At 42.4% G+C, this 20,629-nt stretch overlaps 1 protein-coding gene across 1 annotated transcript in view; it reads left to right on the top strand.

Annotated features, from left to right (window-relative positions):
- The window catches only part of LOC116893555 (A-kinase anchor protein 7 isoforms delta and gamma-like), a 135,695-nt gene that overhangs the window by 62,333 nt on the left and 52,733 nt on the right, over positions 1-20,629 (top strand). The window contains exon 9 of the mRNA XM_032895268.1: positions 19,747-19,894. Within this exon, the coding sequence (XP_032751159.1) occupies positions 19,747-19,894 (148 nt within the window). The remainder of the gene's footprint in view (positions 1-19,746; positions 19,895-20,629) is intronic.

Genomic DNA, 20,629 nt, shown 5'->3' with positions numbered 1-20,629 from the left:
GCATCAGGATTGAGCTGTATGACCACACCTGACCACAAATAAAATTTTATATCCCATTCCATTTGTGGTAGCCTAGCCACCCGTCCCTGGCAAGTGGCTTGCTTTCCAACTCTTTGCTCTCTGAGCATCGTGGCAATGAGCATCCACGCTCAGTCCCTTTGGGAGGTTGCCATCATCTTAGAGAACGAAGTTTTGGCACAGAACCTGTGGTCTGGTACTCTCACAGTACCCCAGACTGACTTTTAGAATATGGAGTACCTGTAGTTCCAATCACAGTACTTGAGGACAATATCTGTTAGGTCAGTTCTTGGTGCAGGAACAGCAAAGATTCTAAGCAGGGGCTTGCAGAATTGGACCAGCCCTTTAAGTTCTCAACCATGTTCCCAGCATTGAAAAGCAGTGCACGAAAGGCGCCTTATTGAGGCTGGAGAGATTTGTTGCTCTTGCAGAGGACCCTGGTTCAGTCCCTAGTACACATGGAGGCTCACAACCATCTGAAACTCCAGTTCCAGGAGATGCGATGTCCTCTTCTGACATCCAGAGATACCAGGCGTACGCTTGGTGCACATCCATACACGCAGACAGAACACTCACACATGTAAAGTGAAGTATAGATGTGAAGGTGTCCATGCAAACGTCTGCAATACCAGAGAAAGGTTAGAAATGAGGACTATGGTAGAGGAATGCTTAAGTCAGCTATGTAAAGCGTACCAATGATTTCAGCAAGGACGCTCTAACAGTGTAAGAAAGAAATGAAATTTAGAATGTGCACCATCACTAGAGAACTGTAATGAAGTTTGGTTGGTCGCTTTGCACAGCATTCACTGTGGCTTTTAATGTGGGCTTCCCAGCGTTCTTTTAGCCAGTGGTTTTCCTGATGGATGCGTGAACAGAGCTGACCTCATCCCTAGATGCAGTGAACGCTCCTTGGCACATAGAGGCACTGACTCAGCTATGGGATCCAATGGAAGATGGCCCTGGTGACTGAGTTCAGTAAGAAGTGGTTATGGGCAGGCCAGGGCCTACAGTAAGTCAGGAGTGAGGGAAGCCACCCCGGTTTCAGAGGATCTAGGCTTCCCATCACCTTGGAGCATGCTTAGTGTCTAGCAGAAACCTACCAAGGCTTTATTTAAAATGGTTTATTATTATACTTGTGTGTGTGTGTGTGTGTGTGTGTGTGTGTGTGTGTACATGAACATGTCCTGGTATACACACACACACACACACACACACACACACACACACACGAAGGTCTGAGGACTTTTGGGAGTCTGCCCTCTCTTTCTACCACATGAGTTTCAGGTAGCAAACTCAGGTCATCAGGCTTGGCTGCAAGTGGCCTTGAGCCACCTCACCAGGCCATGTCTTTTATACAAGGAAGTGATTGGGAATCACTGAGTAGATCAGACTGGCTTTAGACCATGGCTTGACATGCTAGAAGGACATTTGGAAATAATTTTGGGTGTTAGACTGAAGCATCCCCAAGACACTGGTGGTTCTATTGTTTGGATCAATGACTGTGTTTTAAAGTAGCCTGCTAGCTATAGAAGAGCTGTAGATTAGCAGAGACAAGTTCCTAAGGCAGCAGGATAGACAGACAGTACACTGTCCTCGAGCTTCAGTCTCCTTCTTTCCTGTAGTCTTCATCTTTAAATGACCTGAAAAGCTATTATCCACACTGAAGTTAAAGGCAAGTTCAAAGTCTGAGCTGTGACAGTGTGTTTAGGAAGGTAAAATATCTCACTAGCCTCAAGGATAGAGGGGGTGCACACTGGGAAATCACTCAACCCACCAAGGTCCAGCCCCAGGCCAATGGTGACTCTCTGTAAACCACTTATAGAGAGGACACTAAAACAACTACTCTTTGAGGGGAAATCTATGTAATAAAATTGAAGGAATATGAATTGTCTTGTTTTATAACCCAAGGAAAAATCACTTGGAGTCTTCTGGGTTGTGCAATGGAGCAAGCATTCTTTGTTCCTGTTCTGAAATCTCTACATGGTAAGCATTTGGCAAATAGTCTGAGTTCATTTTATAGAGAGGTTTTCATTTTGGTTTGAGTCTCCAGCTGGTTTCCTTGTATGTCCGGAAGGACAGTGGCAGAGGGAACGTCTTCAGGTTCTTCTAGAAAGGTGGTGGCAGTTTAGAAACCTGACAACACACACAGCCATGACACCAGTGGGGAAACAGAGCACACAATATCTTTTTGTGGTTTTAACACAGGATCTCATTGGTATTCCTGACTGACTGGGAATCACTGAGTAGATCAGGCTGGCTTTAAACTTTAAGGAACTGTGCCCCACCCAGTGCTAGAGTTAGAGATGTGTGCTGCCATGCCAGTATATACGTGGCATCGTTAGTGAAACTAAGATGGAGAATTATTATAGATACTAAATTATGTGCAAGTCTGCTCAGAAGCAGCTCGGATAGCAAAACCTGAATGAGAGGCCTCTAGGTAGGAAGCAAACCCGTGGGGGACAGATGAGGGTCATTCCAGATTCTCACTGCAGAGGAAGAAGGCAAGGAGAGTGTGGAGGGCGAGGGAGGAGCCGCCTCCCAGGCGTACCAACCTCAGAAAGGGAGAAAGCCCCTACAGCCACAGTTGTGTGATTTGCGGATGAGGGAAGATTTTCTGTTATGGCAGACAGGATGGGTAAGCTTCACAGGACTGTAGCAGAGGAAGAGGAAAATGTTCTGCCTCAGAGAACCTAGAATCTGTCTCCCATAGCCTCCACCCAGTTTCCAGAAGACCAGACACAAGCTGTCTTATAACCGTCTGTGGAACAGGAGTGAGTGGCCCATTCCTGAGATTCTCAGATCAGACAGCTTTACTAAGCTTTCCTGGAAGCACCCAGTCCAGCACAGACTCCTTGTGAATCCTTGAAACCAGTGCTACTGGCTTAACTATGTATAGTTCTTAGTTTTGAGTCACTTTTACATCACAATATTCAAACGAATCCTCTTTTGTCTTGGTGGCCTTTTAACTCTAAACGTTCAATGAAGTCTAGTGTCAGATGGGCCTACCAGAATGTAAACTTTATACCCCTCTGTACTTTGAACATCTTCAAGAATCCAGAAACCGTTGAAGGCTTGCTGTGCCAGAATCAGCCAGATAAGCTTGTCTGTTTCTACAATGTCAGAATTTATTGAACAGCAACAAATCCCTGAGGATTTGTTTCAGGTTTCACTGGTTGTAGTTTGTCACGTGATGTCAACTTCCCTTGGCAGCAAACCATTGGAAAACGGGTTTTAATCCCATCTTAATTAACATTAACACTTTAGTCAGACATTTCAATTATATCTGTGCATCCTGTAGGTTATGGAAATAGATATGGGAGTTAAAGATGATAGAAAGAGTTCAAGGAGTTCATAGAGACCTTAACGGGAGCAGAAGCAGGGAGCAGATACAGAGGTAGAGAGGGTCACTTCAGTGATTAGACTGATGAACCTAATTGGAAACAACGAGCTAGAGTGTAGAGTCATGTGTGAACTGGGTTTCAGGGTCAAGTTGAGCTGCAAGGATGAGATGTAGGACCGGGAGACTACAGGTGAAGGGCAGGACTGGTCTGGATGGGAGACGGGCTGCAGTGAACAGCATTGTGGGATTGAGCTGCAGTGCGCCCCGGAGGACGGCTAGGAGTTCTTTGCCAGTCACTGCCAACGAGTTTTGCCTCAGCCTTAGATCTTATGAGGTCTGGGTGAGGGTCTGGTGTGTTTGATAAATTCCTGTCTTGTTTTTCTGATAAGGTTTTAGTATGTATGTCCATGTGCTTATATGGTTCCAATCTACTTCACTTTAAGTAGGCTTGTGATGCCTGTTTACTTTTAGGACCACATCGTTTATCAGAGAGTGGATGGTACTGGATAGGTGTTGGTGTCTGTAAGATGCTGCTTGGAAAATAGTCACTCCGGCTGAAAAATCACTGTTTTACACAGTGGGGAGTAACTTAAAGCAGGCGGAGCCTGATCACCATGGAAACACTTAGGGCTGATGGAGAGCTAACTCCCTACTTCATTGACCTCCTGTTGGTCCTGATTGACTTAGAGAGAAAAGACACAGTTAACCTAATGGTACATGTAAGAGTGGAGTGGAGATTCAAAGCAACTGTTAGCATTTTTCTGAAAAATGTCCCTCAGAATGTCTTCAGAGTTTCAAGAATTACATGACAGAGCAGATGTCAACACTGATGTATTAAATAAAGTTAACCTGACTCTCAGGACTTGACAGTCTGCCACTCATTGAATGTCACATGTTTACAACAGGCTCCTTTGCACATGTCATGGGTCAAGGTGGCTGTGCTCCTCCACGCCGTGGTTACGTAACACAATTTGACTTAGCACATCTTTACATACGTCTTACGTAGCACATGTACACGTGGCCAAGCTCCCTTAAGCTGTAACTTTTTCTTCTGCAGAAAGAAGAGAGTCGAAGAGTGGTTCTTAAAACCTCTAAGTGTAAACATTGTTCCTGGACATGGTTTTTGAGTCTTTGTGAGTTCACAGAGCTGATGGATCACCTTGTGTGGAACATATCGAGCAATTATATAGTCATTTTCAGAATCATTTTTCAAATGCATGTGACCAGCAAAGTCCTGTTTTTACTAATCACTACCGTTTGGTAGAATATAGTTTAAGAATTAAAAAATATGTGTGTATATGCATGCATCTGTACACATGTATTTTAGTTATTTTCTATTAATCAAGGCAACTTATAGAAGAAAGTGTTTAATTTGGGGCATACAGTTGCACAGAGTTAGAATTCATGATCATTACAGTGGGGAGCATAGCAGCAGACGACAAGCATGGCGCTGAGGTAGGAGCTGAGAGCTTACGTTTTATTTATTTTCTTTTTTTTTTTAAGATTTTATTTTATTGTACATGAGTACACTGAAGCTGCCTTCAGACACACCAGAAGAGGGCATCAGATCTCATTACAGATGGTTGTGAGCCACCATGTGGTTGCTGGGATTTGAACTCAGGACCTCTGGAAGAGCAGTCGGTGCTCTTAACCACTGAGCCATCTCTCCAGCCCGAGAGCTTACATTTTGATCTACAAGCGCAAGGCAGAGAAGAGGCCATAGGAATGATGTCAGCTTTTGAAACCTCAGAGCTCCCCACCTCCCAGTAACATACCTCCTCCAACAAGGCCACACCTCCTAATCCACTTGGGACCAGGCATTTAAATATATAAGTCTGTTGGGGTCATTCTCAATTAAACCACTATATAGCTTGTGTGCATGTGTGTCTGTGTGTGTATATGGAGTGAAAATGCACTTTTGTGTCCATGCATATGGAGGCCTTGGGTAATAATAGCCTTAGAAATGGTGCCTGCCTCCTTGGAGACAGAACCTCTCATTGGTTTGAAATATACCAGTTGGGCTAGACTGACTGGTCAGTGAGCCCGAGGACAGCCTAAACCAAGTGGAAAAAAAATTCAAAAGCAGAAATAATGTAACTAGGAATGGAAATTAGTTTTAATCTGAATTTTAGGAGAGATTAATTGACATTAATTCTAGAGTCTAGCAGAGTTTCCATGGAGTCCTAAAGGGAGGAGACCTCATGCCACAAAGAATACACTCCCCACAGGAAGGGACAGACACTGTTAGAGAAGAAGGCAATGGCCAAAAATAATTCCTCCTGCTCCCAGATTTTGCCATGAGTCAGCCAGCTTTTGTCTGTGGTTAGTTTTAGATTTTTTTTCTAATAGTCTGAGCTTGGACCCAGAATAGGTTGAGAGGTTTTCTGGGAATCTCTGAGCTCAAACATTATAGAATAGTATCTCTACTATCTCTACTAAGTATCTAATAGTATCTCTACTAAGTATCTAATAGTATCTCTATTAAGTATCTAATAGTATCTCTATTAAGTATCTAATAGTATCTCTACTAAGTATCTGATAGTACCTCTACTAAGTATCTAATATTCTCTCTACTAAGTGTCTAATAGTATCTCTACTAAGTACCTAATACTATCTCTACTAAGTGTCTAAAGTATCTCTACTACGTATCTAATAGTATCTCTACTAAGTGTCTAATAGTATCTCTACTAAGTACCTAATACTATCTCTATTAAGTGTCTAATAGTATCTCTACTAAGTGTCTAATAGTACCTCTACTAAGTGTCTAATAGTACCTCTACTAAGTATCTAATAGTATCTCTACTAAGTGTCTAATAGTATCTCTACTACGTATCTAATAGTATCTCTACTAATTACCTAATAGTACCTCTACTAAGTATCTAATAGTATCTCTACTAAGTAATATTATCTCTACTAAGTACCTAATACTATCTCTACTAAGTGTCTAATAGTATCTCTACTACGTATCTAATAGTATCTCTACTAAGTGTCTAATAGTATCTCTACTAAGTACCTAATACTATCTCTACTAAGTGTCTAATAGTATCTCTACTACATATCTAATAGTACTTCTACTAAGTATCTAATACTATCTCTACTAAGTATCCAATACTATCTCTACTAAGTGTCTAATAGTATCTCTACTAAGTACCTAATAGTATCTCTACTAAGTACCTAATAGTATCTCTACTAAGTGTCTAATAGTATCTCTACTAAGTGTCTAATAGTATCTCTGCTAAGTGTCTAATAGTATCTCTACTAAGTACCTAATAGTATCTCTACTAAGTGTCTAATAGTATCTCTACTAAGTGTCTAATAGTATCTCTGCTACGTATCTAATAGTATCTCTACTAATTACCTAATAGTACCTCTACTAAGTATCTAATAGTATCTCTAAGTATCTAATATTATCTCTACTAAGTACCTAATACTATCTCTACTAAGTGTCTAATAGTATCTCTACTACGTATCTAATAGTATCTCTACTAAGTGTCTAATAGTATCTCTACTAAGTACCTAATACTATCTCTACTAAGTGTCTAATAGTATCTCTACTACATATCTAATAGTACTTCTACTAAGTATCTAATACTATCTCTACTAAGTATCCAATACTATCTCTACTAAGTGTCTAATAGTATCTCTACTAAGTACCTAATAGTATCTCTACTAAGTACCTAATAGTATCTCTACTAAGTGTCTAATAGTATCTCTACTAAGTGTCTAATAGTATCTCTGCTAAGTGTCTAATAGTATCTCTACTAAGTACCTAATAGTATCTCTACTAAGTGTCTAATAGTATCTCTACTAAGTGTCTAATAGTATCTCTGCTAAGTGTCTAATAGTATCTCTACTAAGTACCTAATACTATCTCTACTAAGTGTCTAATAGTATCTCTGCTAAGTACGTAATAGTATCTCTACTAAGTATCTAATAATATCTCTACTAAGTGTCTAATTGTATCTCTACTAAGTACCTAATAGTATCTCTACTAAGTATCTAATAGTATCTCTACTAAGTGTCTAATTGTATCTCTACTAAGTGTCTAATAGTATCTCTACTAAGTATCTAATAGTATATCTACTAGGCCCTGCCATATGTGCTTAGTGGCGAATGCCAGAGAAACTTGCTGGCCTGGTCCTGCAGGAGGAAGTAAAGGCAGGAGACCAAGGCTGTGTGTGCTGGGTGATCAGTCAGCCCAGCCTCCCTGACATCGAGCTGGTCCTGGCACCTCTAGCTCACGTCACTCACTAACAGCATCCCTCTGAAAGGCTACATTGCTGAGGATGTGCAAGGTGTTTTTGGTCAAAGGACTAAATGTGCTTTGAACTTCCTGAGCCTGGAGCTTCCTTGCCTTCCCTGTTGATCCTCTGCAGCCGTCTTTCCAACTGTACCTCCTTCTTCATGGTAGTTACCAGCCTGTGGCAGGCCAGCATCATCTGCATATTGCCAGAGCTGCTCTTCAGGGACGCTCAATCTGATGGCAAAATGCTCCAAACCAAAGCAACCCGGGAATATCGTCCCTCACTGTGTAAGTTTAAGGCAGGTCACCTGCTCACTCTGGATGTACACACTGATCTTGTAGGTTAGGCCTAACTGAGACTTCTTTTCCCATTTAAAAACATACAGTGTTTCTGAACATTTTTTTACTCACTAGTATTTGAACCCAAAGACAAAATTTTCAGTTTAAATTTATAACTTATATTAAAAAGGTATAACAGGGTACCCGATCTAATTAAAATTACCCACATTTGCTTTAACTCTGTCCTGTGATAGCAAGCATTTCCCCCCATAAACAGCTATTTTCAGGGAGTTTGGAACATGCATCGTTTTCCTAATCAAGAGAAAGGAGAACGTGGGTGGTTAAAGTGTTGCAGGGCACTGGCCCACCTCCACAGGGTTAATGGTGGGTGGAGGCAAAAGAGAATCTGTGGCTAGAAATGTAATAGAAGTCCCAAGCAGGCCAATCAGCTGAAGGTATTTGCGAGGCAGTAAAGGCTTATCCCTGGAGTGATGGACAGGCTCATCAGCCAACCACCTGCTGTTAAATATAATTACCCACGCAAAGAATTGCTACTTTTTTTTTTTTTTGAGACCACCCCTTCTCCATATGAGCAAGCACAAAGGTTTAAACACTCAAGTGTGATTAATTTATGGTGGACTTCTCTTCCCCCACTCCTAAATGTAGGGGCCGCTTTATTGTCACCATTCACTGGGGTCTTATTCTTATGAAAAGAGAGATTTTAGAAGTAGAACAGGAGATGTCAGTCATGTGCAAGCAGGAGGTTCCTGGCACCCATGCAAGAAAGCCGGCCTGGTACAGTGTAATGGTGGCACTAGCTAGCCAGGCTCAGCTCAGGAGTCCTGCTTTTGTCCTCGACGCTAACCTGGCAGGAGCATTTTTAACTGTCGGCAAAGGCCTAAGCATGGCATTATTTTTACACTGCCCTCAAGCTGATGGCCAGAGCATAACTGTCCTCTCTTCCAGCTGAATTAGATTGTGATAATTGTTTGCACAACTTCAGTTAGAGCAGAGCCTTTCTTTTGACCACGGGCTCCAGCTCCTGTCAAAGAGACTATTACGTTGACTCTCCTCGTGGTCTCATGCTTTTAGCAGTCAGCCCTCCCTGTTTAAAACCCTCCCAGCCTCTTGAATTACAATCTCCCACACCAGTGCTTAATTTGCTCGGACATTCAGGAAACAGGCAAACCAATTAAGTCAGGGCTGGGAAGGGGTCACCTGGAAAGAGTCAGGGTGGATGGGAAATCCTTGATACCTTCACCACGCACAAGCTTCCTGGCAGGTGCTGGGTGTATACAAAACGAGGCTGAGGTGGTCAGGTAGGATAGGTCAAGTCTGGCCCGTCTGGCTTGTGCATTCACATGCACATACCATACCAAACTACATTTCGTTTAATATGATATATAGTTTATGTAATTTCTTTAGCTCTAACCATTCACGACACTGATTCCTTCTAAGTTTTTCTTTTCCTACTGAGTACATTGCTTATTTTATTACTATAGGGGTACTTTAAAAAATGGAATGATCCTTTATCTTTAAAATCTTTAAAAGAAAAGTGAGTGTGGAAGTTACTGGTGACTTCTCATGACTTTTTTTTTTTTAACTGTGCTTTTTAAAAAGCCGTGTGTAACGTGATTTCAAAGATATACACTAATGTGTTTCAAAGATAACCTTGAGTACCTTGGAGCACACATGCAATCAGGGTGATTATATTGGCAGTAGAGAAGGGGACAGTTAATTAAACATTTACACTTGGAATGTGGACGAACGGAAGGTTACAAGTGAACGTTGGAAATAAACTTAACCTTCACAGCAGCCGCGAGGCTGGGCGTCTGGTGAGCGCACAGCTGGCAGCCCTCGGCACAGTCAGGACAGATGCGCTGGCGGGAGGCTGTTGTGTGGAGGAGGCTGTCGATGGGAGTGATGGGAAGGCAGGAGGGTGCTGGGTGCCAGTCTGGGAAACTGACACTTCCTGAGTGGGGACGAGGAGGGCGCACCGAGCCTGTACACAGGATTGCTGCAAAAATACTTTGCAACTTTCTCGATTAGTTATGAGTTATCAAAGAGTGATGTCTGTAATTAAATGATGCCATTTACTTGTCTCCCCTTTCTTAAATTATTGGGCTCTGCTTTCTGTGCACTGTGGCCGTTCACCTCTTGTTTGGAGTGTGTGCATAGTAGGTCTGAAGATTTGTCTGGAGAGAACCTAATTTGGGCGTTTGATCCTGACTATAAACATAGGATGCACTTTTATCACCATACAGATATGTTATAATATGTAGGCCATATTTGTTTTTTTTATTATTTTATTACTTTATGTTTGTTTATGTGAATGAATGCCATGTGCATGCAGCTATCCACAGCAGCCAGAAGAAGGGAGCACATCCCTTGGACTGTAGTTAGGAGTTGTGAGCCAGCGTATCTGGGAACCAAACGTAGGAACAAGTAAGTGCTCGTAACTACTGATCCACTCTCCAGCCCGAGGTCTCTCCTGGTCACAGGGAGGGAGAAGCATTTACTGTGCGCCCATAGCAGTCATGTGCCAGGGCGCTGCCGTTTGCTGGGCTGAGAATCCTCAGACTGTTCCTGAGCCTGTAGCTGGGGCCATTAAAGCTTGTGTCTGTCACAAGCCATCGTGAGCGGGTCTGATTCTGCATAGTTGTTATGACTGAGAGAAGTCAAGGAGGCCTGTAGTTCCCCGGGGGCAATTGTTTCCTATCCTGGTGGATTGCGACCACCTCGGAAATTGTAGTTATGGTAAGAGGGCCCGGGTGATGGGGAATTTGAAACTGATGTTTTCCTCACATCTCTATGCCGATTCCAATATTTTTTTTAATAATTTGAGTACCAATCTATTAATTTTCGCTAAGGATAGTGATCACTAAAAGTAATTTTAAAAGTTTTAATACACCACTCAAGAAGAAAGCCTTCTACCACTCATGTAAAGAAGTTATTGCTTTTTTTTTTTTTTTTTTTTTTTTTTTTTGGTTCTTTTTTTTGGAGCTGGGGACCGAACCCAGGGCCTTGCGCTTCCTAGGTAAGCGCTCTACCGCTGAGCTAAATCCCCAGCCCCAAGTTATTGCTTTTTTTAAAGAATTTTTTTTAAAGATTTATTTATTATGTACAGAGTTCCACCTGCATGTACACGTGCAGACCAGAAGAGGGCACCAGATCTCATTATAGATGGTTGTGAGCCACCATGTGGTTGCTGGGAATTGAACTCATGACCTCTGGAAGAGCAGACAGTGCTCTTAACCTCTGAGCCATCTCTCCAGCCCAAGTTATTGCTTTTTAACTAGCCGATGCTCAAAGGATTAGGCTACATTGGTTCAGCTCTTAATTTACATCTTTAACTTTGGTTTTAGGTCATTGTCGCAGGGATTTCTTGAATTGTCTCACATATTTCTTTAAAAATTAATTGTATCTGGGTATTAAAAAATAGCAAGAGATTCTGAAAAATTAAGCTTATTGTCAGTAGGACAAAGGCCTTCGTTTTATTTGCCTATGTAAATTGTGATTATTATAAGAAATAACAGTAAGATGTGACATCTGTTACAAGAACTCTTAACCTTCATAATGAAATTACCGTTTCGTCGTTCTGAACACAGTAACTGTCACAGATTGTTGGGTTTCCCTATTCCGCATCTCTCTCCGAATTGAGGATGGATCTGGATGCTCAGTGACGTGAGTCTGCACACCCTTTGGCACAGTTTAAATCACGCAGAGCCTTGGGTTGATGTAAATGATGCTGTGAGTGCTCCCCGAGTAAGTCATCTCCACTGTTTATCAGACTCCGCCATCAGACCACTGGGAATGTACTTGGCCGGCTCGCGGGGTGTTTCTGAGGATTTGGCTGCTTGGGCGCCAAGTTACAGTCAGTGAAGCAGCTCAGAGCTTCATGGCCACGCCCCAAGGCTGATCAATGGCCCTGACCGTCCCTGATCACCAAAGGGCGGTGTCTCTTGAGTCATCTGTGATAATTAGGACAACCTGGAACCTTCCATTTGATATTCATTTCCACTAGGCAATCGCTTGCTTCAGAATATAATATCTCACATTTACTTAACAATTGAATTTTTTTATTTTTGACAAGTTCATACAAGCAAACAGTACACATCTGTAGGTAGCCTCTATTTTTTTTCCTTCAGTGTCATCGTGCATAATGAATGCATTTATGCTGAGCACAGCTGTGCGTCTGAAGCCCTTAAAACATTTTCCCTGTTAATCCAGGGAAAATAACGTTTATATGAGATATTAGACTGTCATCCTGCATGCTTCCAACACCAAGTTTGTAGTGTTGTTAGCACAGAGATGTCAGAGATACCCCTCACAGAGTTTCTCTCCGTCTGAGGAAACCTCAGCTCACTTAGGTTTTATTATAGGCTGTGTTTTCCTGGATTTAACCATTTGAGGCTTTTCTTTGCTCTTTCCTAGCATGGTCTTTAACACTAGGACACCCGGGGAAGGGCAGTGCTGGCCTCTGACAAATTTGGGAGTCACTGGAAGTCCCGAGCCTGCACACAGTGCCATCCCACCCAGTCGTGTTAACTTGAAGCCATAGCCTTGAGTGGGGATACCTCTGATCTACAGATTCCTTATAAAAACAGGACCTTTCTTAGCCTCGCCTCAGGTGATGTCTGACTTTAATATAGGCACCAAGTTTCTCAGAACGAAGCCTTTGTTTCTTCTTTATTTCCTTTTCGAGGCAGGGTCTTCCTATATAACACACACCGGTCCATTTATTATAAAAGGCAAACATGATTGGCCAGAGCTAGACGGTGAGATAAATCCAGGTTTATGAGAGAGAGACAGGCTACCCACTGCATTCTCCGGAGAGCAAAGATGACGCTGGCGTCCCAGTAAATATAAGATTAAGCAATTCTCGCCTATTTCTAGATTATAAAATTTTTTATTTTGACCAAGAGACAGAGCTCTGACTCTCTTGATGCCTTTCTGAAGTGTACTTTCTGTGTATTATGAGTTACAGGATTTTTGTTATACTTGCAATCAAAGCCATGGAGGTTGGCTTGCAGGCGCTCTTGTAGTTCTCTCATTTCTCTGGGGCCACCAAGATGACTTGGTGGGTGAGGGTGCTTTCTGAAAAGCCTGAAAACGTCAGCTCCGTCCCCAGGTTCCACACCGGAAGGAGAGGACCAGCTCCCTCGAAGTTGTCCTCTGACCTCCAGATGTGCAGTGAGGCATGCCCCATCCGAGTAACTAACTAAATATGTGTGAGCAAAAAGAATCAATGACATTTTATAAGACGAAAAGAGAGCCTGGCAACTCTGGGCAATGCCGCCATTGTGCTCCTGGGAACTGAAGACTTTTCCTAGACTGCCACTGTCTGCTGGAGGGACCATTGCCCGTCCCCCTAACCTTCCTAATCTCAGGGGAACACACATACACAACACTACACACACACACACACACACACACACACACACACTCTCACATACACACACATGCACACGTACACCACAAATGCACACATGCACACATACATGCACATATGCATACACGTGAATGCACAAATACAACCGTGCATGAATGCATACACACAAAGAGAAAGAAAAGCATTTAGAAGACAAGTAAAACCATTTTCATTTTCTCAGAACTTTTTCTCAGACACTTGATTTTATTTAAAAATAAGTAAACAAAACCTCCATTGGCTCTAAAATCACACCCCACAGTGGTGGTGAGTGACCTCAGTGCTGAACCTGAATCCAGCCTCTACACAGGTCAGTGGAGGAAGTAAGAGAGTCTGGCACTAAATAACATCATAAACCAAACCAACACAAAACATGCATCCTGCTGGGTCTAGAGGTTTTCCCCTCTGTGTCCTCTATGCCCTCTGGCTCTAACACTCTCTCTGCCTCCTCTTCTGTAGGGTTCCCTGAGCCCTGAGGGGAGGGATTTGGTGGAGACATCTTACCCCTTAGAACTGAGTGTTCCCAGGTCTCTCACTTTGCATACTGTCCAGCTATGATCTTTGTCTTGGTTTGTCCTATCTACTGCAGGAGGAAGCTTCTCAGGTGACGGCTGGGCAAGGCACTGACCCATGAGTCTAGCAGAATGTTGCTAGGAGCCATTTTATTGCTGCAGTCCTTTAGCACAGTGGTTCTTAATCTTCCCAACGCCGATTCCCTTTGATACAGTTCCTCACGTTGTGGTGACCCCGAACATAAAGTTATTTCATTGCTACCTCATGACTGTGGTTTTGCTACCGTTATGAATTGTACTGTACATATCCGTATGCAGGATATCTGCTGCCCCACAGAGGTCACCATCACACGTCGAGGACTGCTGCTTTGACAGATAGTGGTGGTTGATTTTGCCTTAGGTCCCTGGCCTATCTGATCTCAGGTCCCGGGCTATCCAGGCAACATTGGCGATGGAACTCCATCTCATAGAGTGGCCTTAAATCCCATGATATACTGGTTGGATTCTCCCACAAGTTTCGTTCCACAACTGCACTAGCACCCCTTGCAGGCAGATCGCCACTGTGGGTTAAAGGGTGTGTGGCTGGGTTGGCGTTGACCTTTCTCCTTTGATAGTGTGCAGAGTGCCTCCCTGTACCACGAACACTACTCAGTAGGGCTGAAGGCTGTAGCCAGGCACCAGCTCCACTTCTCCGTGTTTAATGAGTTATGTAGGTGCTGACTTCAGCAATGGGGCCTTGCTCTCACCTTGTAGAGAGCAATCACTAGCCCTGGCATGACTCATGTCCTGTAGTAGAAAGTTCATGTGGAGATGAGAGATATCCAGGTGGGGCCCCATCCCTCTGTTATTAGGGAGCCTTTATACATGTATATATATTCTAGAAAGCGTCTACTACATTGGTTCCGTTCGACTTCTCAAATAGCTGTGAGTTTTATCTGCCCTTTTCTGTATCCCCTTTTTGACCCCTCTTCCCCCACCCTTACTGTTTGATCCTCCCTCATTCCCCACCCTCGCCCATCCATAACTGTCTACTCCGCCATCTTAGGGCGATCCGTTCTCTCCCCATCCCACGGCCCTTACTGTGTAAATGCGCAACATTTTCTTTATCCATTCAATCATTGATGGACATCCAGGCTGTTTCTGATTCCGGCTGTTATGACCATGGTTATCAAATGCTCTGTCGTGGGATGAAGTGTCCTTTGGGTATACGCCTAAGACGTACGTTTGTGCCCAGCTTCTGGGAGCTCAGCATTGACTTCCGCTGTGGCCGTATAGGTTTGCCCTCCCACCAACAATGGACGAGTGCTGCCCTTACCCCACGTGCCAGCGGGAGCTGTCAGAGCTCTCACTGGTGTTTTTGATCTTGGCCGTTCTGACTGGTGTCAGATGAAATCTCAAAGCAGTTTTGATTCGTATTTCCCCCGGTGACTTAAGGATGTTGAGCGTTTCTTTGTTTCTCGGCCATCTGTGACTTCTCTTTTGAAGATTCTGTTTAGATATGCACCCCATTTTTACTTGGGTTGTTTCCTTATATTTGAGGTCTTCGTGTAATCTGCGCTGTCCCGCTATCACGTGCATCGTTATTAAAAACGGTTTCCCGTTCTGTAGCCCGTGCGCTGCTTTGTCAGATGGCGTCCTTTGCCACACAGCACCTTTTTGGTTTTAGGAGTTTATTTTTATTTTATTAGTTTATTTTTAGTGCCCAGGCTATTGGTTCCATTTAGAAAGCTGTGTGCCGCTGCGTTCCGCACCGTCCCTCACTTCCTCTCCCGTCAGCTTCAGGCTATCTGGTTTTATGTTGAGCTCTTTGATCCATTTGGAGTTGAATTTTGGGCCGGCTGATAACAGCGGATCTATTTGCATTCCCCTACATGCAGCCAGCCAATTTGACCAATACCATTTGTTGAAGAAACTTTTTTTTTGTCAGTATATATTTTTGGCTTCTTTATCAAAAACCAGGTGTCCATAGATGTGAATTTATTTTGGGCTCTTAAATTGAGTTCCATTGATCAACAAATCTGTTTCTATGCCAATACCACAATGTTTTTTTTTTTTATTACTATATCTCTGTAGTACAGCTTGTAACTGGGAATAGTGACACCTCCAGCAGTTCTTGTTTAGGATTATTTTAGTATCTTGGGTTTTTGGTTTTTGGTTTTTTTTTTTTTTTTTTTGTATTTCTATATGAAACTGAGAATTGTCCTTTCAAGTTCTGTAAAGAATCGCTGGGCATCAAACCAGACACACCCAAACTAATAGAAGAAAAGGTGGGGAAGAGTCTCAATCATATGGGCACTGGGGAAAATTTCCTGAACAAAACACAAATGGCTTATGCTCTAAGATCAAGAATCAACAAATGGGATCTCATAAAACTGCAAAGCTTCTGTAAGGCAAAGGACACTGTCATTAGGACAAAATGGCAGCCAACAGATTGGGAAAAGATCTTTATAAATCCCACATCTGATAGAGGGCTAATATCCAAAATATACAAAGAACTCAAGAAGTTAGACTCCAGAGAGCCAAATAACCCTATTTAAAATGGGGTACAGAGCTAAACAAAGAATTCTCAGCTGAAGAATATCAAATGGCTGAGAAGTACCTAAAGAAATGTTCAACATCCTTTGTCATCAGGGAAATGCAAATCAAAACAACCCTGAGATTCCACCTCACACCAGTCAGAATGGCTAAGATCAAAAACTCACGTGACAACAGATTTTGGCAAGGATGTGGAGGAAGAGGAACACTCCTCCATTGTTGGTGGGATTGCAAACTGGTACAACCACCACTCTGGAAATGAGTCTGGAGGTTCCTTAGAAAAATGGACATTGCACTATCTGAGGACCCAGCTATACCTCTCCTAGGCATATACCCAAAAGATGCTGCAACTTACAACAAAGACACGTGCTCCACTATGTTCATAGCAGCTTATAATAGCCAGAAGCTGGAAAGAACCCAGATGTTCTTCAACAGAGGAATGGATACAGAAAATGTGGTACATCTACATAATGGAGTACTACTCAGCTATCAAAAACAATCACTTCATGAAATCCATAGGCAAGTGGATTGAACTAGAAAATATCATCCCGAGTGAGGTAACCCAATCACAGAAAAACACACATGGTATGCACTCATTGATAAGTGGATATTAGCCCTAAAGCTCGAATTACCCAAGATATAATCCATAGACCACATGAAGCCCAAGAAGAAAGATGACCAAAATGGGGATTTCCCACTCCTTCTTAAAAGGGGGAACAAAAATATCCATAGGAAGGGATAGGGAGGCAAAGTTTAGAGCAGAAACTGAAGGAATGGCCATTCAGAGCCTGCCCCACATGGGGCCCATATATATATATACAGCCACCAAAACTAGATAAGATTGATGAAGCTAAAAAGTGCATGCTGACAGGAGCCGGATATAGTTGTCTCTTGAGAGACACAGCCAGAGCATGTCAAATACAGAGGCAAATGCCAGCAGCAAACCACTGAACTGAGAACAGGATCCTTGTTGGAGGAATTAGAGAAAGGATTGAAAGAGCTGAAGGGGCTTGAGACCCCATATGAACAACAATGCCAACCAACCAGAGCTCCCAGGGACTAAACCACTACCCAAAGACTATATACATGGACTAACTCATGGCTCCAGCTGCATATGCAGCAGAGGATGGCTTTGTTGGGTACTAATAGAAGGAGAAGCCCTTGTAGTAGGGGAATGTGGAGGGGATGATAAGAGAGGATGGATGAGGAGGGGAACACCCTTATAGAAGTAACAGGGAAAGGGAATAACATTTGAAATGTAAATAAAAAAATCCAATAAAAGAAAAAAAAAGAATTGGGTTCTTCTCGGGGATTGCATTGAATCTGTAGGTTGCTTTTAGTACACTGACCATTTTTAATATATTAATCTTAACAGCCCATGAAGATATCTTATTCAGTTTCTTTCCTTACTTTCTTCAGTTTTTTTATATTATTTTATATTATTATTAATCAAATCTTTCACTTTTCTTGGCTAGAATTACCCAAAAATATTTTTATTATTTTTGAGACAATTGTGAAAGTTGTTTCCCTGGGTTCTTTCTCAATTCATTCATCATTTGTATATAGGAAGGCCATTGATTTTTGTGTATTGATTGCTTTTGTGTCCTGCTGTTCTGCTGAAAGTGTTTATCAGCTCTACAGTTTTTTTTTCTTTATTAACTTGAGAATTTCTTATTTTCTATCTTTTTTTTTTTACTGATACCATGCAGCTTTTATTACTAGCACTTCTACAGAGTTTTCTGGTGAATTTTTTTTTTTGGAGCTGGGGACCGAACCCAGGGCCTTGCACTTGCTAGGCAAACACTCTACCACTGAGCCAAATCCCCAACCCCCTCTGATGAATTTTTTTAGGGTCACTTATGTATACAATTATGTCATCTGCAAATAAAGATACTTGGACTTCTTCCCTTCTTATATATGCCCTTTGATCTCCTTCAGTTGTCTTATTGCTCTAGTTAATAGTTGAAATATCATATCGAGTAGATACGGAGAGAGCAGACAGCATGGTCTTATTCCTAATTTTAGTAGAAATGCTTTGAATTTCTTTTCGTGTACGGTGATGCTGGCTGTGATCTTGCTGTAATTTGCTTTTATTATGTTGAGGTATGTCCCGTGTATCCCAAATCTATCCCATACTTTTATTATGAAGGTGTGTTGGATTTTTGTCTAGGATGCATTCAGCCTGTGCAGGTAGACTAGAATTCCCGAACTGAGTTGGGAAGGGCTGTAGTGGCGGATGGGGAGCAGTTAAGAGCAGGAGCCAGTTAAACCTACAACACAAGCATGTCTTACTACACCATTAACTATCAAGGGCAACAGCCTTCTGGATAAATAACATGATACTCCATACAACAGAGCAGGTAGAGACAAAAGCATTTTGCAATCAGTGTATTAATATTGATGTGTCAAATTTACTGATATAATGGAACTGGATTTTAAGAAGCACTGAGGATAAAACCATATTCGTGTGAAAAGTAAAAATTGATTTTCATTTGCACAGGAAAAATGAAACAGAGCAAGAGCACATGGTTTCCTGCCATAGAAAAATTTCTATAAATTTTTATTATTCATAGGGGGAAATTGTATTGGTAGGAAGTAAAAATTAATAGAGAAAGTAAAACTCAGAGACTGTGACTCAGGACTCTGAGGTTGAAGTGTCAGGACACTGTAGTGCTGAGGAGAGGGCATGATACTACTGGCTGGGTGGCTACAGTAGCACCAGGAGGACCTTGCTCCAGTCTTCAGCGTCCAGCTGCCCCTGCTGTATTGAAACAAGGAGAGGCAGATGGAGAAAGATGCAGACAAGCCACTGGTCTCCCTGCCCTGCTTAAATCTGCTTTGTCCTCAGGCGGTTTTTAGGTAGGGGTTTAAATAATGTGTTAGTGTTACCAGAAGGTTCCTCTCCCTGTGAAATACAGAGATCAGCAGCACTTTAAAACCACCCACCCACGGTGCAAATGGTTACTGTGCCCTTGATACTGACACATATCTATTGTTGCAAATGGTCACTTTGCCCTCGATCTGCCTCAGCTCATGGTTTCTCAGTTCTGATGTTTAAAGATGTACAAAGTTTCAAGTGCTACCACATCAGGTTAGCACTTTTAATTGATGGCTTTAAATGGAGACCCCTCACCCCCATGCATGGAGACTTTAAAAAGCAAAAACAACCCCCCAAAAACAAACAACCAAACAACCCACCACCCCCCAAAAAACCCAAAAAACCAAAACAAACAAAAAAACCAACTTAACAATTTTGTGGCGTCTATTTCCAAGTGCCAGGAGGCAGATCTGAATCCAAAATGTAATATCAGGTTCTGAGAGATTGATAGAAATATGAACTGGCTGCCCAGTGAAATGATTGCCTGACATGGATTTGTTTTGTCATTTCAAGGGAGTGAGAAAAATAGAGCCTGGATTGTATGAGCAATTTATCGACTACAGATTTGGAGAAGAAATACTGTACCAAATAGATCTCTGCTCCATGCTGAAGAAAAAACAGAGCAATGGTTATTACCACTGCGAGTCTTCGATCGTGATCGGTGAGTGCTGAAAACATCATTCAGTAATTTATTCTTGATTTCTTCACATCACCTCTAAAATAAATATTTCAGGTTTTAATTTTCAAAGTACCGCGGGGGGTTTTGTTTGTTTTGTTGTTTTGTAGTCCTGCAGCGGAAGATGTATAGAAAACTTCTCTCAGCTTCTTAGGTCTTGAAATGTCGACGGAAATTTGTTTCCGTTTAATTTCATTTCATGAACATAAAGAAAGCCCTTTCTTCAGGGAGCGCCACGTGACCACACTGCTCTGCTTCTGGCCTTACCATGGTAGCTGCCATTAAGAACAGATAGTGACCGGAAGTATCGCTACCGGAAGAGGAAGTGTAGGTGGCCTGTGCCAAGTCAAGACTTTGTTGCCTCTATAAAGAAAACATGCTCGGAGAGGAAGCGAAGACCCACACACAGATGGCTCGGCACTCATGCGTGAAGGCTGCCTGTGGGGTTCCATGGGACCAACCCCAGTAAGTTCCCAGGAGGAAAGTGTGCACAGGAAGGAACATTCTGTAACCAGAGAGCTACCATCGCCTACCTTCTGGTAGGTAGGTGGGGTATGCTTCCCGGGAGCCTACTCTGTTGGACTCAACTGTACTATTTGTAGTGAGACACCACTGCCAAGAGCTGAACCTGATTTATATGCTTTTAAGTAACCTGAAGATAAATATACATTTGTAAATATTTCAAGTTCTTCAGCCAAAGTAATTTCTCTCCACATCAAT

Source organism: Rattus rattus, chromosome 2 (assembly GCF_011064425.1).
Source record: "Rattus rattus isolate New Zealand chromosome 2, Rrattus_CSIRO_v1, whole genome shotgun sequence".
Classification (NCBI taxonomy): Eukaryota; Metazoa; Chordata; class Mammalia; order Rodentia; family Muridae; genus Rattus; species Rattus rattus.
This window is presented reverse-complemented; position numbering and strand designations above follow the sequence as displayed.